Below are 21,235 nucleotides of genomic sequence, written 5' to 3'. Positions count from 1 at the left end.
GATGAGTACATGGTTAGTGATGGCTATAGTGTAAAAAAAACTATTTAACCCACAATGGTGTTTGCTCTTGGAAAGGGTGGGCCTATTTAGGTACATACCACAGTTTTTTTTTTACCCTAAACTCTGCAAATTAATCTTAGCAAGTGTTTGAATGGTGGGCCAACTACTAACAGGTACTCATCACCTCTGACCATCATGAGTGCAGCAAGGCAGTGAAATTATAAACCAACATATCTGGCTGTAACTATTACTTGCTGGTATGAGTTCAGTAAATCGAGTCCCAGAGGTCCTTTTAGCTACAAAGCACATTGTTAAATGTGAAATCCTTTTCTTTTAATTAATGTACATTCATGCTACAAACCTCGACTCAGGCATTGTCTAGCCACAGGCCTTATTTGTTTAATACTAGGTACTGAATTGCCAAAATACATCAGTACAAGATAATTATAGTTAAATGCTTGCAAGCCTTTTCATTTATTTTTAGTACATGGCCAACGTTAATAAACAATAAAATGTGTTTTAAACCCTTTACATGCTGCAATTGACAAAATTTTGCAAGAATAGTCATCACTTAAAATGGAATTGTTAAATCAACAACATTTAGATAAAAAACAATTCTCAATCCCTCAGAAAGTACTAGAAATGTGTATAAACAAATCCACATTCAATTATATCACCTGCCTCTGTTATAGATCAAAGCACTTACATTCTCCAATTCAAATACGTATCGCATTTGAACAAGGACAGTCATAAGAAGCAGACTTGGAGGCAAATGTTGTTTTTGGTCTCAAAGCAGACCATGTCAAAAATTAATAATGAAACATTCTGGGCTGGACTTTATGTTTTTTTTTGCTTCAGTCCAATTTGTGTCAAGTCTTTTTAGAGGGTTTCTTACAGTATGGCCAATCGAGGGCTTGCACCATATTTTAGAAGACCGACCTCATTAATTACCTACATGTCCCTATAATGTCTCGCATTTCCAATTTCTGCCCTATCTTATCATGTGCCATTCTGCCATCTTTTGATATCTCTCTCTCTGCTTCTGCACCAAACTCCCATCAAAGCTCATGCTCTACCGCTCTCACTATTGCCTGCAACTTCTTGCCCATTCACATTCATTCGTCCAAGCCCCAACATCACTGACCCTACACCTCACTGCATAACCGACTCACTCCCTACCATCCCAATTTGCACCAACAGGAATAGCACTGTCACCCATTTTCATCTCCCATCATACCTGCCTCTCTTATTCCAAGAGGAAAACAGACCCCAGTCGGGCAGAAAGTCAAGGTGGGTGGTGGACTGCCATATTTCATTCAGCTCCTCATCCCTTCTGAGAGGATAATCCTGACTCTGAATGCCCTAACCATAGCCTTAATTAGCATCAAAGGCTGCCTTTGACTGACTGTGCCAGGAACCCCTGAGCAAAAACTATTCTCCTTGATTTCACTGACACCTGCTGACAACTGTGGTTCTGGCATATGTCTGCACTGAATGGCATGGCAAGATAGCAGTAATATGAACCTGGTATCTCCGGCTGAAGGGGCAAAGTACAAATGGCAAGGCAATGCAAGGCAGGGAAGTTGTGAAAATCCAGGTTAGCTCAGACTGAGTGAGTGCCATGAGAGCAAGCAAAGAGCCTGGAGATACAGCCTAATCAGTCCATGAGCTGGCTGCTTGTCCTGGAGTGCATTGTCCCTGCTGCAGAATTACAATGTTAGTTGCTGGTGCAGCTCAATGTGCAGAACTGTGGACTAGATATGTGCCAGGAAGGTTGTTAGAGGCTGGCATAAGTCAGATACCAACGTCCATGGATGAGAGGTGTGTGTGGCCTGTGTCCATGGAGAATGGGCTGAAATGTTGGCGCCTGCTGTCCCATATTGAAATGGCTCAAAACAAGCAGTGAGCTGAATCAGCAGATGCCTACTCTGGTTTCCTTAGAGTTTTTCTGGCATTCAGCTTCTTTGGCAATTTTGGAAAAATGAGAGGCTGAATATTTCTGTAATGAGTTAGGCTGTAAACAAGACTTTTACTAAGCAGTAATGACCATCTATTGGCAACCCCCCACTGTCTAGCAAGAAACTCATTTTGCCATTTCTGAAAAGCATGAAAGATAGCACAAGTTGCTCTAAGATGGGTTTGGCTGCATTTCTGTAGCGCCTATTTCTGCCACACATCTCAACATAGTCCACATCATCCACATGAAAATTCCACATGTACTTCTCTAAATGTCCATGTACCTCCCTCAATTCACACTCACCCCCACCCCCTCCATTCCACAAGTTTCAAATAAAGTTTTCCTTTTAATTAAATATAGGAAAAACTTTGGAAGTCCGTGGATGTCACAAGCTATGAACTAGTGTCATAATCTGTAATACAAAATATTACAGCTTGATTTAAGTGTATTGGCAGATGATATTAAATGTATAGATAAATGGTATGGAATTCAACTGTGCAGGACTAATCAGTAAGAAATACTGGCTTTTGAATCAAGTTGAGAACAGAAGAGACCCAAGCATTTTAGAGTACAACTTTTCAAAGGATGGCAACGTCAACTGTATTTATGCAGCAACTTTAATGTAATAAAGTAGGCCAAACAGATTCCCAGGAACATTATCAAACAAAGTTTGACACTCAGTCAGATGGGGGCGTTTAGGTCAAGTGACCAAAAATTTGATCAAGGAGGCAGGTTTCAAGAAATCAAGTGAAGGGGTGAGGTATAGCATTCCAGTGCCTGCGGCCTAGATAATGGAAGGTGCAGCAGGCAGTAGTACAGTTATAAAAGAAGTGATGTTTAGGAGGCTATGATTTAAGGAGTGCTGAACTCTGAGGACTGTGGGGTCACAGGAGATTACAAAAAATAGGAAGGGCATGGACAGGGGAGGGATTTGAAAGCAAAGACGACATTTTAAAAAACAATATGTTACTTAACCAGCACCTCAAAGCAATGCTGGAAGCAAATTAAGAATCTAAAAGAAAGAGCACCATCTGTGATCCATCTACAAGAACATGGTGAAAGTCCTTCTGGAAGACCACCTTGTGTCTTTCTCTGGTTCCCTCTCATTGAGACGCAAAGCTCTGGAAAACATTTGCCGGGGGAGAGGGAGGGCGCAACAAGATTAACACCACATAGAGAAATCCTTTACAATCAGAATAGGCTGGATGAATAATCCTACTTTCACAGTGAAGTACTTGAGACTTGACTGAAGTAATTAAATTGAAAATTTAAATGGACAGGATATTTGGATTCCATAAATTAGCAAGAATGAAGAGACAAACATACAAGCCAGATAAGCTCATAATTAGCTAAGTGATCATAAAGTTTTTTCCTGCAGAACATCATTGACCTTTGAAATAAATTGTTGTGCAGTGGGTGTAATTTCACTGCAAACATTCCAAAGTTCTTGGAAGAGGTGACTATTGTTGCATGTGGGAGTTTAGCAACATGCAAACGGTTTTCTTCTGATATCAGTTTTGAGAAATTAGGGTCAAAGTGTAATTTTGCAAAATTATTTTCCCCAGAGTTGACTTTGTATTTGATTATTTAAATTATGTCTCTCCAAGCGTATAACGGAGCAGTTATTGTGTGATAAGCATAGTTGCAGCATAGGTGAATAAAACATATTGATGAACTCTGTTCTTTGTATCATTTCTAATATCAGCTTTGCTTGTGACTGTGAACAAAATTAGAAATTTAGTATTAATTATGACTTAATTGTCAACTTTGTCACTAACATTTGTAACCATTAAACTGAGATTGTTTGGGCCTCAGTCATTAGAGAAAAGCAATAGCTACAATTGATCACCCAAATTCCAATCTAACACATCTGTTTCCAATCAGATTTTGTTTTTCTGAAACATTAGTGTTTTCTTTAAATGGTTAACATCAATAATACGATTTGTTAAGCATTATTGAATAAACATGGTTTTCAGAAAACAATGCACACCATCTTAAGTCTCAAAAACAATAAAGAATTGCAACACTTAGAGCCATAATAAGGTAATAGTTCTTATTGGGTTAATGTTGGAGAATGCATTATGGTTCCATATGATCATATAATCCCTAGGAGGAAACTAAAAAGAGTCCAGCTCTTAATCCTGATGGTGTCAGACATGCTATTCTGGCTGCTGATGGTCTTTGTAATAATGCCTAGTCTGCCAATGTAACTCAAATCTATTGTTATTATGCAAAAAGCAACATGTTCATGTTAAGACATGTCTCTCCCCGTTAAGACTTACAAGTGGTTAATCTCTAGCCCTTCACCTCTCTCTCCTCACTCCTTCTCATGCCCATATCTTTCCCTTCAAATCCCTACTCTCAAGGCTCTTTGGTGCCCTACTTCTGGACAGGTGAAGTGTATAATACCAACAACTTTGAATAGGTTGGTTAGAAAATATCTGGAAAGGAGGATTCAATCAAGAACTCCAGGGTAACGTTCTGGGGACAGGTGTCTGAATCTCAAAATGGCAGAGGGTGAAATTTGAATTGACTAAAATCTTTATGAATAAGCCAGCCTAATGGTGACAATATAACCTGTGGTAATTATCATAATTACCCATCTGCTTCACTCATCTCCTTTTATGAAGAAAAAGAGACACTTGTGATGCAGCAGTAGCCTCCCTACGTCTGGACCAGAGGGCCAAGGTTCAATCTCATCTGCACCAGAAATGCATCATTGCACATCTGAACTGTTTGAATAACAAGTGAGAGCTTTCAGTGCAATGTTAGTCATCAAATGTTCATTCGGAAGGTTTGCGTATTCAAAGCATGCTGCTCTCATGCAGTTGAACTAGTACTCAAATTCTTGGATTTAGGGCTCTTGCCTCTGAAACTGAGGACCCAAGTTCAAGTCCTACCAATTCTGCAGGCATATCATACCATGACTGAACAGGTTGTTTAAAAATATCCATAAAGGACTTCTGGTAGCATTTACCACATATAACAACTATTACCAATTATGCTGAAATGAATGTACAATAACATTATATTAAAGCATTTTTTGTTGATTTCCTACAATCACAAATATAACACATTAACCAAGCTTTGAAACAGTGGTTCAGTAATTATTAGATGAAATAATGAAGAAACTGGAAACCAGGTGGTTTTATAATAAGGAAATATTCAATTGGTCGTAGATTTTACCCTTGACATCTAAAAGGTTTGCCAAAGCTGTGTGAAAACTTAGCAACATCGAATATGTCTACTTGAAAGACATGCACATTGAAACCAGTATGGACTTGGTTCAATATGTCCAGGCAACAGCTTTGAAAATTTATAACCTTGTCAACATTTAAGGATGGAAAAAATAAACATAGGTTGATGGTTGAAGGAAATGGTATTGACCAGGTAGGTTCATATCACACTATGACTGCTGCCAAGGTCAAACAGTAAGTATTTAAATTGCCTGTTTCCAGTTGTCATTTTCATGTAAGAGTAATTCTCAGTAATGACTGTAGCAGTCTTCAGTTCTGCTGAAAGATTTGCACTTAAAGTTAGAACTTGCAACTTCTCTTTATTTTAGGTCATGTCTGTTCTAATTTTCTTATTCAACACATTCAAGAAACAATCAACACTCAGTATTACTCTTGTGTCACCCGATTGTATTTCATAAGTCATGGCCTCTAACAGCATCACTCAACATTTGAAAAGAATTCAAAAAACGTATATATTATTGCCCTTGCTTAGACATGTATTTGGTTAAATATTGCAACAAAGAAATTGCTGGATCAGTAATAATCAGTTCACCTGCAACTTGCACCAACTTGGGTGGAACCTCCAGGCAGAATTTACTGAAGGAGCAGCATTACATGTCTACTTAGAGAAAGCACGTACTTTGCGCCAATAAAACAAGTTGTGAACAGATCTCTTAAGGAGGAAAGCTTTGCTGCAGGAAACTATGCAAACGGTGTGTGGCCTGTCAGTGCTTTTGTGACAATCACAAAAAATCTCATGTACAGAATTTACTTCAAATCAAGTCATGCAGTGTACAGGAAAAAAAAGATGAATTCATCACGTTGGTCAATTAATTGCACTAGGAAATAAATATTTTAAAAGAACCAGAGAACTGACACTTTTGGCACAAAAATGGATATCTGTTCACTAATTATACTAATAGATATTAATTCAAAACATATGAAAATTTGAACACTCTGACTGCTGCTGTCTGGGAGTTCACTACTAGTTTAATGTTTTCCCCTAGCTCAAAAATTCAGACATGAAAATTTTGGGATTGTTACACCAGAATATAGTCACAGGAAGAAGTCACTTATCAAAACAAATGAACAACTCATTTGGCTACAAGGCAAAGGTCGTGTGAAAAATATACAAGAGCAACAGGCTTTTCAGTGTAATCCTTAATAGAATACAATAAAACAGAACCAATATAGCACAAAGAACACTCCTCACAGAAGAGTCAGCATCTAATAAATCAATTACTAACAGATATTTTCAGTAACAATCATGTTAATGTAAACACTCCTACAATATAGTGCTTATGTGGTTAAAAAGAGTAACAGTCAATGCCAGCCTAAAGAACACATACAAAACTGCGTTATAATAAAATTCCCTACATGCCTTTGTTGCTGGGGTGATCTTTACAGTTTTATAGAAAAAAAAAATTATGAAGTGCTCTTTGTCAAAGTCTTCAGGTCACAGAAATGACGCCTGATACTATGCATTCTGGATGAGTGCAGCAGTTTCAGATCATATCTATGAATCTATAATGACCACACTGACAGGAACTGTGGAGAAATATCAAACTTTTTTTTAGCTAGAGTTATTAAAATGATAAAGTGCCAATTTTTAAAAATAATTAATTTTTGAAATGCTGTAAAAATAAGCAATGACATAAAATCACAAATAAATAATTCATTTATACTTCGGTACATACTTTCTTGTTCCTCGAACTGCACCTCTTATTTTTCAGAGAGGTGCTCTGACTGTGGGGTTCATAAATGCCAGTTCTGCTTCCAAGTTTGATTTTCCATAGAAAGTTATGGTTGGACCTTGTTTTTTTGATTGCCTCACTACTTTCCTGATTATTTAAGCAAGTGACTGACTGTCTATAGGGATCCAGAAGTAACAGACTGAAATTCAAACAGGGAACTGCAGAGTTGGGGCCTGGTGAAGTTACTGGAAAACAAACATACATCAAATAATAATACTTTGAGCCTTTTGCAAATACAGAGAATCCTTAAAACCATTAAAATTTAACTTATAAATGTGATACGATCATATCACAGTATTTTATTGACTCAAAAGAGGCCAACTTGATTGTACACACACAGGCCTGAAAACAGAACATTTCATTTTCAGCAGGTATTTAACAAGTATTGTGACATGTTAAACTCAAGCATACATTTGTGTTCTTAAGATATACACTTTATAATGAACTCATTTTATTTTAATTAATGTCTTAGATTTCTTCCTTTTTTTGATTTTCACATATTCTCCACACAATTTGGAAGGGCTCAACACCAATCCCTGGGGCATTATACTTGATACTTTGCCTCACTGACATTTCTCCCCTTATGTACAGTCATTATTTACCTTGAATTCCCACTGCATCCAATTTCAACAGCAGCCTTTTGTAAGGCATTTTATCAAAGGCTTTTGGAAATCTTTGTACACCCCCTCATAGTTTATCATTGTCAACTTGGAATGCCTGTCTCTCAGCAATATTAAAAGGATGTTAAATCAGACAAAATCTTTCTTTGCAACACCCAAGTTAGCTATGATTTGTTTGATTATTTTCATATTACTTGTCATTGAGTTTGCTCTGATAAACAAATGCATTATTTTGCAATGCATTGAAATAATTTAATGTGCAAGGAATTGCAGTTGCCAACTTCTGCCACTGTAATTCTTAATCTAATGTGACAATGCCCAAGCTTACACAATTTCTTATAAGATTTTAAACACTTAGCACTGTAAACATAGAACGAGACCAGCTAGGTAGCTTTTTCAGGAGTTAGATGAAGTGGCTCCCTTCTACACTGCAAAATTCTAGGATTCTATGGATCTATAAGTTGGAGGTATATTCATCTATAGTTGCTTAAAGAATAAGCATTTTCAATATCCATAAAGCTTTTGAAAATAGTTTGGGAAAATAGGTATAAAGCAGTTCATTACATGTCACTACTTCATCAGTACATCACTGAATTTTTACTGGTTTAGGAATATGATGTTGTTGCTGTAATGACATTGGATTCCTTTATTAGGTTGACTATAGATGACAAGCCTGAACAAATACTTAAGTCAATGTCTTGTCAGTGCAGTTTCAGGATCTATACATACAATTTGATGGCAATTGAAACAGCATGCATGAAGCAAAGCATGTTTTAACGATTTCCACTTGGCAGTTAGCCCTTGGAGGTAACAACTTTGTTGTTCATTCTTGGAAATTGAAGTTAAGTATCAAATAACCATTACCTTTCCCAGTATTAACATTTGCACTCAACCTCAAATTTTTCTAGTTTTGAAATGCCAATATTCCCTATTTTGATTAAACAGTTCATCGATAGCATATAGATGCCAGAAATTAGTGTCATAACCTCTTTGGCTCCTGTGATTGTACTGTGGTAGTTTCCCTACTTCTGAACCAAAAGGTCCGGGTTCAAATCCCACCTGCTCCAGTGTAGTTTTAAAACATATACAAATACATAGATATTTTCAATCAATGATGAATAATATGTTGCCCTTTTTGGTTCATTAATGTCATTTAGGGAAGGAAATTCCCAACCTTAACTGCTCCAGCCTACATGCGAGTCCAGACCTACAGCAAGTACGGTTGAGACAAATGGGGAAATAAATGCTAGCCCAGCCAGCGATGCCCACATCTTGAGTGAATTTTAAAAAACATTTTAAATTCAAAGTTATTTCCTTGGATTATAAGGAGAGCTATTTGGGACCTTAAATAAAAGATAGACAAGAGAATAATGGTGATGCAGAAGAGTGCAGCAGCAACTAATTTAATTCAGAAGTTTATGTAATATCATTAAATGGAAAAAAAAAGCTGGAGTGCTTTACATTACTATAATTCTGCAATGAAGTCAATCACTAGAAATTACATCATTTTCTATATCCATTAATAAGTGTATAGCATTTGCATTTCATTTTCTGTACTCTTTTCACACAAGACATTCCATAGGTGTGACCACTGGTGCCATCTACGCTAGACTGAATTGATAGCAACCACTCTTCCCTATTGAATTACATCAACAGTCAGAACATTGTAATGATATTGTGAACCTCAGTAGTGTAGTCATTTCCAGAAAAAAAGACTTCCTTCCTGTCACAAGACCACATCCCTTTCTATCACCTAAACTGCACAATATGACTTGAAAATGGTAATAAATTCAAAATTCATAATGATAGTTTGGCAGAAGGAACTGGTTGGTCATTAGGTATGGACAGGGGAAGGGAAGAAAACGAAAACATAATACCAGCAAACAGGGAATAGCAGTTTGCGAATATTTAATGGACACAATCATACCTAGAAGCATAGACTTTGCTGCAAGGCAGCCTCTGCTTTCTCATCAATACAGAGCCTAATCAACATTTCCTCCTGCAGTTACTGCTGGTCTAGAAGCTCCAAGTTCACATTATGACCTTATAAACAGAAAATCACTGGCACACACATTTCTGTATAAAATGGTAAAACAAATGCTCTCATTCATTCCAAAGGGTTATCAAATTTCTTGGCAAAGTACTTCACATGACCAGACATCATTTCCAACCACATATAAGCAGGATTTTTATTCCACAGTCAAGTAATTGCATTTGTAAAACAACTTTTAACTTTAGTTAAGTTGAACTGAATACCTAATGTGACAAATAGTTGCCCTCCCACTGTTAAACTCAAGAAATTAAGTATTATATGACTGCCTTTTCCTACTGCAGTGATATATTACCCATTAGTAAAGTAACAAAAATGTTCATACTTTAATATGAAAACCTTCAACGAAGAAAGGGAAAAATAAATAGTACAAATGACCGATATTACTTTTATGGAAAAACTTGCGATGAATAGTCAGAAATTCACTGCTTCAGCCACTGTCAGCTGTCAGCATTGTCTCACTCCCTTCCTTATTTGGAACACCATTCCATTCATATTAAGAGCTATTTATCTAACTTTTTGTAAACTTATCACCAGTCAGACAATACAGAAAGAGACACTTCATGCCTTTGTCTTTTTAAAGAAACAAGTAAATTTCTTGAAGTTTACAAACTGCAGTGCAAGCCTGTGGCAGAATTATGAGCAGCACATTCCTCTCTGCCTCCAGTACACATCGTCGCAGTTTAGACATTGAGGTTCATTTAGAAAATTTTACTTGTTGCTGTTGACAAAGCTTATAAACAATTTGCTGATACGAGAAACAAGATATGGATGAAAAAGCTTCATTATTCCAACAAACGGCATACCATTTTTGAAAGCTCCAAGTCTCAATGATTCCAGTAGGAAGCACAAATGAAAGACAGACACTGTCTGCTCAGGAAAGGGAATCGTAGCCAGAAAAATACAAACTTCAGATGGATCAATTGCCATAGTTCGCGCTACTTAAAATATTAAACTAAAAATTTCAGTAACCTACCTGAAATTCTGACTCTGTCCATCACTACAACAAACAGCATTTACAGTAGTATCCACAGCAATATTGTTTATCTTATCAAGAGTTGGCTTTCTGCAACTGTCTGTCTGACACAATTTCTTCAATCTGTGCAGTCATGAATGCACCATATTACCACATTACCATGTGCTGATCATATGTTTGTACCACACACTAAAGCAGCATTGTCAGCTTGTGGCTTAAAAACTGAGCACGTGACTACATTCATAAGCTTAAAATAACCTACCAGAAGGAGGCAACTGTACATCCTAAATATACATCTGCATAATAATTCTACTGATAATCATTTTTAAAAATAAAGTATTTGAAGTGCTCAGATTCAATTACCAAGTGGACTGGAGCTTAAAAAAAATTATAGAATGAATTGGAACACCAATGAAGCATTTACTTTGGAAGAAAAATTTAGTTTATATACTTCTATGAAATTGTTTCAGAACTGAATAACAATTATATTAACAAAAATGAGTGAGAGCATGATCCTGAGCTCCAACTGACCGGCAGAAATTCTGGTGAAGTTTTAAACCAGGAGAAACTCAAAACAATTAATAAATGCTTCAGGAAATATAATTGCATTACAGCTTGCATCACACAATCTTTCCAGTCTTGCTTTTTTCAATAAAATATTCTGCATTTGCATTTTAACTCAGATTTATTCGCTTGCAGTATTGCAATTGGAATAGGGTAATTAGAAATGGTGTCTATACACATTAGATAAGGTGGGGTGGAGTTGGGGCGTGGTCATTTAAGAATGTCAGCTGGCTGGCATTGATCAGAGACTGAATGGGCCCATTCTCAGTTGCAGTACTTCCTGAAGGGCTTGCCCAATGGCTGCTCCTCTACCGATCAGCCACATATTTTTTAAAAATCACTTGTAGGACATGAGCATTACTGACTGGCCCATACATATTATCCATTCCTAGTTGTCCTCGAGAAGTTGGTGGTGTCACAGTGCTGGTCCTATTATAAATTTATTGTGCCCTGGAGTTTTTTTCCAGAGGGCGTAATTGGCCAAGCTCCAACTAGGCTGGGTTTGAAAAGTTTATTGGGGCCCTTTTTGTTTGTCCCAAAGATACAGATAATGCCTCTGGTCTAAGGATTTCATGTATTGAAAAAAAAACTGGTATAATCAAAGGAGAGTGCCCAGCTAGCTGTGTAGCTAGCCTTCATTTAGATTAGAGTTTTTGATTCAGTTGAGTAGCAGTGTGTGTGAAGAAAGGCTGCTGGGGCACGTCCAGCCTGCTACTCACTCTCTCTAACGTCAAGCCTGTAAGTACTGGCTGGTTTCATTTTTACTCTTTGTGCGAAGGGATGTTTTTATTGGGACTACTGGGTGGTATGGTGGCTCAGTGGCTAGCACTGCTGCCTCACAGCACCAGGGACCTAGGTTCGATTGCAGCCTTGGGCTACTGTCTGTGTGAAGTTTGCACATTCTCCCCATGTCTGTGTGGGTTTCCTCTGGGTGGTCCGGTTTCCTCCCGCAGGCAGGGTGAATTGCCCAAGGTGTTCGGTGCATTCGTCAGAGGGAAATGGGTCTGGGTGGGTTAGCATTCAGAGGGTCGCTGTGGACATGTTGGGCCGAAGTGCCTGTTTCCACACTGTAGGGAATCTAATCTAATAAATTATCCATTATTCTATTTTCTGTTCTTTGTGTTTCATCTTGTAATTTTGTAAATAAGTTCTGTTTGCTTAAAATTGGCATGTCTACTATACATTTACTAGGATGTTGCCTGGTATTGAGGGAAGGTCTTATGAGGAAAGGCTGAGGGACTTGAGGCCGTTTTCATTAGAGAGAAGGTGGTTGAGAGGTGACTTAATAGAGACATAAGATAATCAGAGGGTTAGAGAGAGTGGACAGGGAGAGCCTTTTTCCAAGTATGGTGACGGCGAGCACGAGGTGGCATAGCTTTAAATTGAGGGGCGATAGATATAGGACAGATGTCAGATGTAGTTTCTTTACTCAGAGTCGTAAGGGTATGGAATGCTTTGCCTGCAATGGTAGTAGATTTGCCAATTTTAAGTACATTTAAGTCATTATTGGACAATCATATGGACGTACATGGAATAATGTAGGTTAGATGGGCTTCAGATTGGTATGACAGGTCGGCGCAACACCGAGGGCCAAAGGGCCTGTACTGCGCTGTAATGTTCTATGTTCTTACCTAAAATAAATAGCAAAGTTATGGTCTGAGATGCCCTCTTGAATGGTTGCATTCCATGTGCTGTAGGTTGACTCACAATGCTCTTGAGAAGGGAATTCCAGGATTTTGACCCAATGCTATTAAAGGAACACTGACATATTTCTAAGGCAGGATGGGGCATGTGGTGCGTGGCTTAGAGGTGGCAGTGCTCCCATATATCTGCTTTCTATGTCCTTCTTGATGGAAGTCTTTGTGGGTTTAGAAGGTGCTATCTAAAAATCTTTGGTCAATTGCTGCAGTGCTTCTTGTAGAAAGTACACATTGTTGTACATTGATGTACAATATCGATCTTGGAGGAAATGGATATGATGCCAACAAGTGGCTGCTTTGTCTTGGATGGTGTCAACAGTCTTGAGTGTTGTTGAAGCTTCCATCATCCAGGCAAACGGTGAGTATTCCGTTACACTGTTGATCAGTACCTTGTAGATGGTGGATAGACATTGGGGAATCAGGAGAGGAGTTATCCTCCCAGTATTCGTAGCTTCTGACGTGCTTTTGTAGCAGTTATGTTTGTTTGTGTCTAATCCAGCTGAGTTTCTGGTCAATGGCAATCCCAAAAATGTTGGTAGCAGGGATTTCAGTGATGATAACACAATTGAATGTTAAGCAGTGATGATTAGACCATCTCTTATTGGAGATTATTATAACGTGGCATTTATGTGGTACAAGTGTTGCTTGATTCTCTGACAGACAGAAAACCTATTGGTGCCTTATGGACGATGAAAAACTACCTTACAAATCATATGGTAGAATGTAAAGTATAAACATTGTTGCTAGTAATGAAGCAGAATAATGTATTCTTGTAACTGTATATTATAAAGAAAATAGAGGACACTGTTAACATGCTTTAAGACAACACATGCTGAAATGCAAGATTAAAAAAATCATTTGTCATAGTGCTTGAAAATTCCACAATTCCATTCTAACTTCTAATGCATCTGCACATAATCACATTAGCAATTTATTTTAAAAAAAACAAACATTTTAAGAGTGTCTTCCCAGTAAGAATCTACACCCTCCAAGTTCTGTCTGTCCCACTTGTTACCTTGGGACAGGAAATAGAGGCGTTCTACAGCTTATTGTCAGAGGGCCAAGGTCAGAGTCACACACTATTTCGCAGTAACATCTATTCATCCTGTCAACCACCCTCCTTGATGGGAATAATTGACATTGCATGGAGAAATAATGCACTTTGTTCTTCTGCAGTACTGGAGATAATATAATGCAATCATATTACAAGGGTGGAAATGCTCAAACAATTGAACAATGAAAATGATAAAGGGGAATATCTTTAAAACCACCTTCCAACAATAAAGTTTGTGACAGGCTCAGGAGTACAACTATTTATAATATGGTTATCAAATAATAAAATAAAATTAACCATGTGTTGTGTTTCTATTCCTCCTACAGGAGATTTTGCAATAATGCATGTTTTGCTAATGCAAATTCACTGTAATGCGATTCATGAATTGGGGACACCGTTTCTAAAGCGTGAACTTTTAAAGAGTGTTGGCTGTAACACGAATACATCGCCAACACTAAGCGCTATTTCTAAATTGCAATTTTAATATAATGTGGGGTTGCACAAGAATGCATTGCATTATACAATAGCTATCTATATTTCTGTCTTCCTCTCTTCCCCAGTATTGTTTGCACTAACAATCTGAATTGCATTATTTATTCAAAGCTGGTTGCTTTGTCTTTTAGAGAATATTGTGCTGGAGGTTTCATCGATTATATATTGTACCATGGAATATGAGTGAACAACTTGTCTGAAGAGAGGCCCTGCATGGAAGCTGGAACCTTTCTCTGGAATTGAAGGAAAATTCGAACCAGCTCAGCCTTACCTACATCCTGGCTCCATTACGATGGTATCATTGATTGAAGCTAATAAGATGCCAATTCACCTATTCTTGATGTTCAAGATGGCAGCAGAGTAGCAGGGCTAAGTGCAGACCCTGTTCACTCCTGTCAGGGACATGGCTCCACTCCTATTCAGGGTCACCCAGCAAGCAACAGCAGGCTCCAGACTGACTCCTTTGGCCTGGACTCACAGCCCAGCCAAGGCTTCAGCTTCACGGTTAGGCTCAGACACCTGAAGGAGCGGTAGCATTAGTGAGGGGGATGGTGGAGAACCCAGACAGCTGATGACTGGCAGTATCTAGAGTTACTCTGGATGGAGAGCAGGAGGGACAGAACCCAGGCCCCATGGCTCTGGCTTGGACTCGGACATGGTGGTCACGGGAGTGGTGGTGGTGGAAGCCCCTAACTGAGAGCCCACAGCCCATTACAGAAACCCAGGTGCCTGTCAGAGACTTAAAAGCCAATTACAGAGGCTGTGACCAATGTCCAGCAATGACTGGAGAGGTGGCAGATGAGAAACAGGAAGGAGAGAGGAAGATGAATTCTAATGCAGTAAAATCTTGCATTATATGCAGTGTTTCAAGATGGCAATGGAGCATGACGACATTTTGCATGTTGCGTCTACAGCATGACAAAACATAAGGAATAATGGAAAGCAAAAGATAAGATAGTTCAACTTCCTTATGTCTAAGGAACAGCAACTGAAAAAAATAAGAGGTTTTATTTAAAAAATCTTTACTTAGATACATTTACTCAGACATTTTTTCTTTTCCCACATCTGGATAGGTTTGCTGCTAGTGAGATGGAAGAATTCCAGAAATTGGTGTAGAATTGATCACCATACCATCACCACCCAGCTTTCACCAAGGTGGATAGCCCACTTGCATTTAAATCATTTAACACAGTAATGGAGACTTTCTGCATACCAAACATTGACTTGATGTGCCAATGAAGAGATGATCGAGAGAGTTAAAAAGTCATTTGTGAACTACTTACAACACAGAAATCCCCAAACTGAATTAGCCAAGAACTAAGACTATAATTCACCAGGCTCCCCAAACCAAATACACAGCAACATGCATTTATTTAGTGTTACTGTCAAAATGAGAAGGCTTTGTTCAGAAAATTGAAGCTCTCCAGCCCCAGACACAGAGACTGCTGTTCAAAGCATTTCCTCTATTGGAGTGTGAGCACTCTTTCTTCGGTGATTGAAGTTCCTTCCATATAATTGTCAATCTGTTAAGGATTTCATTTGCTTTGAGTTGCCAACCTTTAGCACAGGAGGGAGGATGGCAGATTCTGCAGCAGCACCTTACACCTCTGCTGAGGGACGAAAGCAGAGGCCACACCACCAAGTGCTGCAGAACCAGGAGTAACAGCACCAAATCCCTTCTCCACAGCTACATAACCTTACAAATGGCAAGGGGATTTGACACCAAGTTTCAGCTGGAGAGAGAGGAAATGTCCAACACAGTCTGCAGGCTGAAGACTAACTCTCTCAATGTGTCTGATCACAAAGGGGCCAAGGTTTTTATGGCAGGTCGCTGCTGCTCTTATGGATTTCTTTGAACAAGATTTCCTTCTTAATAGAGCAGATGGGCACACATTGCTTGCACCTACAACTGCAACATTGTTGGAAGTGTTCTGTTGGACCTCTGGGTTCGCCTGAGAGTGTTGCTGCATTTTCAAAGGGCTGTATATTGCTACTGAGCCGACGAAAGTAAGATTGGTCAGATGCTGAAAAGAAAGCCAAACCTATGCCATGTCCTCTGCTATATTCCACACTAGTGAGGTCCTCAACTGCTCTTCTGAAGCAGACCCCATTAGTAATCTCAACCTTGTGAGCAAACCAGCCTTTTCTAATGGTCTGTGGGCTCATACTGTTTGCCTCACCCAGCTCTGATCAGAATTCTATACTTCTCTGCAAGGTCTATACATCACCAGTGGCCAGTGAGTGATGATTGACTTGGATCAAGTGACAGTGCTGTTTATTACAATTCTGCTATTGCATTCACTTTCTCACTGAGCTAAGGTGATTGAGCAGACAGCAGGTTTTGGCTGGAAGCAGAGGGTTTAAAGGTGACACCAGTGAAAACTCATTTAACACCAGATACCAGGACAAGGGTGAGGATAATTGGGAAGGGGAACATTGCCAATAATGTGAAACTCAGGAAGAGTACTTGGATGTTGTTTGGCGAGAGAGACCCAGGTATCCATGGACCTGGTTCTGGGTGAGAGATGAATGGGTTGTGAACTAAACAGTGTGAGATGGTGTCGACTAGACATATCATGACGATGCACTCACTGACCTTGCCCACCCATACGAGGTCATTAAACTTCCAGTGTCACTGTTGCCAGTGACTCCAGGAATTGAAGTCCTTGTCATCTGCATTCAATTATTCCTCTGCATCTTTTGTCCTGTACTTTTCATAAGGATGCTTGGAACCCCTCTCATTACCCTCATATTTCATTTTCCATCTTTTAAATTCCAACGTTATTTAGATAGTCAGCTTACTGTAAGGTGGTCAGGCTGGCTGCACCAGAACAATGTTGTTCCCCCTACCCTTGACTGAACAGGGAGCAAATCACCAGCAATGGGAGAATGCAGTTCTGGCAATGAGGAACCCATGCTGCTATCGGCAAAGAAATGGGAGTACCTCCAATAGAAACACAGTATGAGTAATCTCTAAATCATCTCCACACCTAAGAAAATGAAACTATCAAATTTGTAATCCAGTACGCCCAAACGTGGGGGCCTCAGCATGATTTCTATTTCTTTCTGCTCTTCCGTTGGACAGAAAGGTACAGAGTATGGAAGACCCTGCAGGGCTGGATGGCAATCTGACGGGTGGTAAAAAGGAATGGCCATTCACAACTGTGGATAACGTAGCTGATCCTAAATGAAAGGAACAATTTATGGGCTCCTGCAAAATAAGAATACAATAAGGACAGGGCTAATCACACTATTGGACTTTCAGCTCAATGTCAAACCCAGAATTCAGATCTGGAATTCAGGTCTCCAAGCAACAAAATGTTTTTTTTTAAAATGCACTTTGGCTCAAAGGTGGGAAACATACTAAACCAAAGGTTTGAGTCATGAATGAAGGGTCGTTCTTGCACAGAAATTCAAATACAAGTCACTTTTAAATGTCTTACCCTCAGGAGATAGCCAGTCCACTCATATGCACATCCATCTGTCTTTCATTGCCAATTAAGTTTTCATATTTGAATTATATCATTGGAATTTATATTCTTCAGTATCTGTGCCATTTTAACCACTGAATCTTGCTATGACTACATTTTTTTGAAAAAAAAAAGCAAAACTCAATTTAATCATTGCTGTCTTTGCATTACTGTTGTAAAGGGAGGAGGGTTCATGAAAACCTCGAGATCCCATTACTGAACTAAAATATCCTGAGTGATACTTTGAAATTTGCATTGTAGAAATGTCAAACAGGAAGCATTACATGAAATTGTAGAAGATAGAAAAGAAGAAGAGGAGTCTGACCATCATTTATCATCATCATGGCTGATCTTCCAACTCAATATCCTTGTCCCAATTTCTCCCATACCCTTTGGATATTTTGTAGCCCTAAGAACTATACCTCATTTCTTCTTAGAAGCATTCAATGTTTCAGAATCAACTGCTTTCTGTGCCAAGAATTTCAAAGGCTTACTATTCTTTGGGTAAAGAAACCTCTCCTCATTTCAGTCCTAAATGGCCAACCCCTTATACTGTGACCACTGGTTCTGGATTCCCTGATCATCAAGAATTCCCTTTCTGTGTTCACATTATCTAACGCTGCAAGTGATTTATAGGTTTTCGTGGATCCTTGCCATTCTTCTAAACTTCGGTGAATATAGCCCTAAACAATCCAAACTCTTCATATGTCAGTCCAATTATCCCAAGAATCACTGAAATTAAATTGTGGTAGATGTAGGAGAAAGTGAGGTCTGCAGATGCTGGAGATCAGAGCTGAAAATGTGTTGCTGGAAAAGCGCAGCAGGTCAGGCAGCATCCAGGGAACAGGAGAATCGACGTTTCGGGCATAAGCCCTTCTTCCTGAAGAAGGGCTTATGCCCGAAACGTCGATTCTCCTGTTCCCTGGATGCTGCCTGACCTGCTGCGCTTTTCCAGCAAAACATTTTCAGTTGTGGTAGATGTAAACAGATAACTCAAATCCTGCGGTGGATCTATCAAAAAAAACTCAGTATGTTTGAACAGATGGGTTTTTAAATCACAAAATGCCCAAACTAAAAATTTGGTACAAAAATATTCAATAATTAAAAGGGAGCCTAAAACAAAAAAAGGTAACAATGAGCTTGAAGAGCAACATAAAAACGTCAGTAAACCTCTGTAAACACAGAGACCCAAACATGTGTGAATGATAACCTTTGATCCAAACAAGGCAATACAACAAGAGGACACAAAATCATTGTCTTTTCAGCAATGCTTATGATTAATAACAGGAAAATTTGCATTTACAGATGGCAATAAGTAGCTGCAGGACATCAGGGAGGTACACTGAAGCCAGAAACCTGGATTCATTGAAGAAGCAGAGTGGGAATAATTGAGTTGCTCTTGCAGAGAACTGACATGACAGGTTGAATGGCCTCCTTCAGTGTTGTAATCATACTATGATTCTATTCTGATGTAAATGGATAAAGTGGGACTGGAATTATTGGATTTCCACAACACATCATTATGACTGACCCCTCACCCCCCACGTGCTGGCTCTGAACTATGCCATTCGTTTTCAGGATTTGGAGGAGCCTGTGTTGGACTGGGATGGACAAAGTTAAAAATCACACAACACCAGGCTATAGTCGAATAAGTTTATTTGGAAGCACTAGCTTTCTAAGCACTGCTTCCTCATCAGTGGTTGTGGAGCAGGATCATAAGACACAGAATGTATAGCTGAAAAATGTGTTGCTGGAAAAGTGCAGCAGGTCAGGCAGCATCCATGGAGGAGAATCGATGTTTTGGGCATAAGCCTTTCTTCAGGAATGAGGAGGGTGTGCCAAGCAGGCCAAGATAAAAAGGTAGGGAGGAGGGACTTGGGGGAGGGGCGTTGGGAATGCGATAGGTGGAAGGAGGTTAAGGTGAGGGTGATAGGCCGGAGAGGGGGTGGGGGCGGAGAGGTCAGGAAGAAGATTGTAGGTCAAGAAGGCGGTGCTGAGTTCGAGGGTTGGGACTGAGCTAAGGTGGGGGAGGGGAAATGAGGAAGCTGGAGAAATCTGCATTCATCCCTTGTGGTTGGAGGGTTCCTAAGCGGAAGATGAGGCGCTCTTCCTCCAGGTGGCATGTTGCTATGGTCTGGCGATGGAGGAGGCCAAGGACCTGCAAGTAGGTGGCCTGTCTCCCCAACCAACAAAACCGCCCTGTGGCTGAACACTAACTCCCCCTCTCACTCCGCCAAGGACATGCAGGTCCTTGGCCTCCTCCATCGCCAAACCATGGCAACACGACGCCTGGAGGAAGAGCACCTCATCTTCCGCTAGGAACCCTCCAACCACAAGGGATGAATGCAGATTTCTCCAGCTTCCTCATTTCCCCTCCCCCCACCTTATCTCAGTCCCAACCCTCAGACTCAGCACCGCCTTCTTGACCTGCAATCATCTTCCCGATCTCTCCGCCCCCACCCCTCTCCGGCCTATCACCCTCACCTTAACCTCCTTCCACCTATCGCATTCCCAACACCCCTCCCCCAAGTCCCTCCTCCCTACCTTTTATCTTAGCCTGCTTGGCACACCTTCCTCATTCCTGAAGAAGGGCTTATGCCCGAAACATCGATTCTCCTGCTCCTTGGATGCTGCCTGACCTGCTGCACTTTTCCAGCAAACATATTTTTCAGCTTGGATCTCCAGCCCTCACTTTTTCCACAGGATGTATAGCAAAAGGTTACGTAGTGTCATGGGGCTGAAATATATTAAACAAACTTAGATTAATTTTTTCATCTTTTAAAATGGTTTTGCTAGTTTTGGCTCATTAATATGTAAATCCAACAACTCCTTAAGTCATATTCTCAAGATAACTTCAGGTTTTCTAACAAAATCTCAGACAATGCATTAAAGGTGTGAGGTTAAAGTCTGTCTCTGTTCCAATCTGGAGTCAGATTGGTTTTATTTCTAAAGTGGGATTTACAGAATCTTCTATGGATTGACTATAGGTTATGCATTTTTTGAGCAAAAATAATTCTGCAAATACAGATTCACCCCATACACTTGTGTGCAGGAGAGACAGAGTGAGTGTGTGTATGTGGGTGTGAGTGCACGTGAGAGTGTGTATCGATGTGTGCATATATGCTTGGTAAAATGTGTGTGTGTAATGGGGTATAAGTGTGTGAGAGGGTGCGTGCGTGGGTGAGTATGGGGAATATATTCTTTTTCAGCACACCTGTTGAGATGCGCAAAATAAGTGCAGAGAGAAATGTTGGATTCATAAATGAATTTTATTCAAACATTCTGCAGTCCAGACTCTTAGATTTCAACAAAAACTTGATGCTCATACCTGTTTTCAGCTAGAGATGAATTGCATGATAAAG

The 21,235-nt window shown here is 39.6% G+C and overlaps 1 protein-coding gene across 3 annotated transcripts in view; it reads right to left on the bottom strand.

Moving 5' to 3' along the window:
* Positions 1-21,235, bottom strand: part of LOC122562098 (neuronal-specific septin-3-like) — a 290,456-nt gene that overhangs the window by 224,848 nt on the left and 44,373 nt on the right. Inside the window, exon 1 of one of the 3 annotated variants that reach the window (XM_043714624.2) lies at positions 10,594-10,739. The exons of the other annotated variants lie outside the window; for them this stretch is intronic. Coding sequence (XP_043570559.1) covers positions 10,594-10,633 — 40 coding nt within the window. The 5' untranslated portion in view covers positions 10,634-10,739. Of the gene's footprint in view, positions 1-10,593; positions 10,740-21,235 lie in introns of those variants that run through there. 3 annotated transcript variants of the gene reach the window in all.

Source organism: Chiloscyllium plagiosum, unplaced genomic scaffold (assembly GCF_037043375.1).
Source record: "Chiloscyllium plagiosum isolate Xiang-an unplaced genomic scaffold, Cpla_swu_hap1 HiC_scaffold_25, whole genome shotgun sequence".
Taxonomy (NCBI): domain Eukaryota; kingdom Metazoa; phylum Chordata; class Chondrichthyes; order Orectolobiformes; family Hemiscylliidae; genus Chiloscyllium; species Chiloscyllium plagiosum.
The sequence above is the reverse complement of the archived record's forward strand: the minus strand, read 5'-3'. Positions and strand labels throughout refer to the sequence as shown.